Source organism: Octopus bimaculoides, chromosome 25 (assembly GCF_001194135.2).
Source record: "Octopus bimaculoides isolate UCB-OBI-ISO-001 chromosome 25, ASM119413v2, whole genome shotgun sequence".
In the NCBI taxonomy this organism is placed as follows: Eukaryota; Metazoa; Mollusca; class Cephalopoda; order Octopoda; family Octopodidae; genus Octopus; species Octopus bimaculoides.
In genome coordinates, this window is record NC_069005.1 from 31,520,953 (window position 1) to 31,524,320 (window position 3,368).

At 39.0% G+C, this 3,368-nt stretch overlaps 1 protein-coding gene across 1 annotated transcript in view; it reads right to left on the reverse strand.

Annotated features, from left to right (window-relative positions):
• LOC106880679 (carboxypeptidase D) overlaps positions 1-3,368 on the reverse strand; it is a 42,343-nt gene that overhangs the window by 29,161 nt on the left and 9,814 nt on the right. The window contains exon 2 of the mRNA XM_014930735.2: positions 335-477. Within this exon, the coding sequence (XP_014786221.1) occupies positions 335-477 (143 nt within the window). The remainder of the gene's footprint in view (positions 1-334; positions 478-3,368) is intronic.

Here is a 3,368-nt window from a genome sequence, read left to right on the forward strand (position 1 = left end):
CAGAGATAGACGGACAGACGGACAGAGACAGACGGACAGACGGACAGAGACAGACGGACAGACGGACAGACGGACAGAGATAGATGGACAGATAGATATAGATGGACAGACAGACAGACAGAGAAAATCTGCCTCAATAAACTCCATGTAACTCATGCAAACATAGAAAAGTGGACATTAAAACGATGCTGCTGTTGATGATGATGATGATAATGGCTACATATGGCAGAGGCAATTTCTCCAGGTTTACTCACCATATGCTGTTGTGGAAGTTGTTGCATCATGTATGAGAAGAGTACAAAAGTACATACAAAAGAATGGTGGGAATACATACCTGGTCCATGAAGTCCAGCAAGGAATCTCGGTTGTTTTGCCATTCCACATCAAGTTGTGAAGAGGACGGATATTTACAACAAGACATGTAGACGGTAATTTCAAAACAGCCAGCTCTGACGTAGTTATAGTCTTGCATTCCACCTGAAGTAAACAAACAGAATGATTATAATAAGGCCTTAAATTTTGGAGGAGGGGACAAATCAATTACATTGACCCCAGTGTTTCACTGGTAGTTATTTTATCGACCCTGACAGGATGAAAGGCAAAGTCAACCTAGGCAGAATTTGAACTCAGAACGTGAAGACAGACGAAATACCACTAAGCATTTCGCCTGGCGTGCTACCAATTCTGCCAGCTCACCACTTTATTACTAACAATAATTATAATAATGATTTCAAATTTTGCCACTAGGCCAGCAAATTCGGGGAATGGGATAAATCAATAACATCACCCCCAGCATTCAACTGGTACTTATTTTATCCACTAAGGAAGGATGAAAGGTAAAGTCGACCTCAGCAGAATTTGAACTCCGAATGTGAAGACAGACGAAATGCTGCTCGGCATGCTTACGATTCTGCTAGGTCACCACTTTAACAATAGAAGAGAGAAAGGAGGGAGAAGAAGAAGAAAAATAAAGAGGAAGAGAAAAAAAAAAGAGTACTAGAAATAGCAGCGAAGTCTCAATTGAAATCACATCTTAGCATTTAATAAAGAATAAAAAGAAAAGGAAGAACAGACAGGATGATGTATATTAGTTCCATAAACAAAAAAAAAGAAAGACAGCTGGGACACTGCTCTCTCTCTCTCTTGGAATGTTGACCTGAGATTAAATTACAACTGCAGCAACAGTGAGCCTCTGCACAGATGCTCAACTGGCTAGAAACAACAGTCAAATCACCCTCAAATCATAGCCATCATCATCATCATTTTAATGTCCACTTTCCATACTTGCATGGGTCAGACGGAATTTATCATAGCAATTTTTCTACAGCTGGTTTCCCAGTGTAAATTCCCCACCTGGACAGGATGCTGATCCATCAGAGGGTTACTCACTTTTGCCAGCTGGAACGCAGCAACGTGAAATGAATTGTTTTGCTCAAGAACACAATGTGTCGCCCAGTCCAGGAGTCGAAACTACAATCTAACGATCATGAGTCCAACACCCTAACTACTAATCCATATGCCTTCACTACACACAGACATAAACACACGATGGGCTTCCACACAGTTTCTATCTACCAAAGCCACTCGCAAGTCATTAGTTGATCTGGGGTTACAGTAGAAGACATTTGCCCAAGGTGCCACGCAGTGGGACTGAACCAGAAACCTATTGCCTTTAAAAAAATTAAAAAATGGTAACTACAGTCTCTCATATACAAAATGTCATGATGGTCATGACTGGAGTGCTTTTGATTAATTATATTTCTATTCTATTAGAGCTGAGCTGAGGCATCAACAATAACAACAACAGAATCATCATCTCACTAATGCAGCATCAAACAATGACCATTAACCCTTAGAATTACTGTTGGTCAGAAATCTGTTTGGTTGAGCACTAATGGCTGTCAATGATCACCGGAAACTGTCCATCCACAAGTTATTGGATTTTCTAGTTATTAATGACACAATTAGGTCACAGACTAGGTTTGATTCAATATTGGAAAAAACAAACTAACTGCTTTAAACACTGATCACATAGGCTGACTCACCATCAATGCATACATATGGATGCCGACACCCATCCGCACATATAGAGGTGTACCCCTACTTTTAAGTCATTTTGAGTTATGTCTTTTGATCTGTTTTTTGTTTTTTTTTAAATTAACATCAGCTTCAGTCAGTTTATCCGACTTTATGTTGATCTTAGTGAACATATTTAAAAGCACAAAATTTATGAAAAGCCAATAGTGAAATGGGAAAATCAAATTGAAAACAAGTGAAAAAAAATGTACAAATCTTTTACTAAAACAGATAAAACCAATTAAATTTGTGTGGCATCATTAGCAATATAAGTTGAGGTATGCCTCTGTGTGTGTGTGTGTGTGGTACCTTGGGCAAGTGTCTTCTACTATAGCCTCGGGCTAACCAAAGCCTTGTGAGTTGATTTGGTAGACGGAAACTGAAAGAAGCCTGTCGTGTGTGTGTGTGACACCTTGGGCATGTGTCTTCTACTATAGCCTCAGGCTGACCAAAGCCTTGTGAGTGGATTTGGTAGACGGAAACTGAAAGAAGCCCATTGTGTGTGTGTGAGCAGGAAGGGTGACAGAAACCAAAGTAAAGGGGGTGCCACTGTAGAGAGTAGATTCTCAAGATAGGCTCAGACAAGAGACTTAGGCTGGGCATAACTTGCTTGCAACAGAGGGGGACTTTGCTAAAAGCACTAAAGATAATGGTATTTAACTAGGTAACAGAATACTACCCAAATCTACCACCCCACAAAACAGGTAGACACTCCATCTGATCGATTTCTAATTACACACACTGATTCTGTGTCCCCAATTTGATTCACAAATCTCAGATGAATGTAAGACTTCAGTAAAAAAAAAAATTTTTTTTTAAACCCAGAAAAATCCGCCAAGTTGTCACACATTGGAATTGAACCTGAACAGCCATGTAACAGATAAGCAACATTGACCAGCAAAACATGAGTTTGTAAAATATTTAGTTAGTTGCTACTCCATTCTCCCACACTCTTCCCACCCCCACACTAATAAACAACCCACTGAATGTAAGTTAAGCTGTAACAAGCCAACGAGGTGTACGTAGCCAGCTTTATAAACAACAGCTTGCTAATGATTAAAATTCACTCCAGCCCATTATAGTTTATTAGCTTTCAGTTAATTAATCTCCTCAAAGTGACAGCAATACTTATTATTATTATTGTTATTATTATTAGTATTGTCCTGTTTTGTTTCAATGTCTAGGTTGCTTATTATCACACTGTTGTAAATACTTAAATATCTTTTTTGTATTTGTTGTTGGATCGTTCGTAAAGGTTCATAAGAGAAAGTAGGAGTTGAAAGGATTTGTAA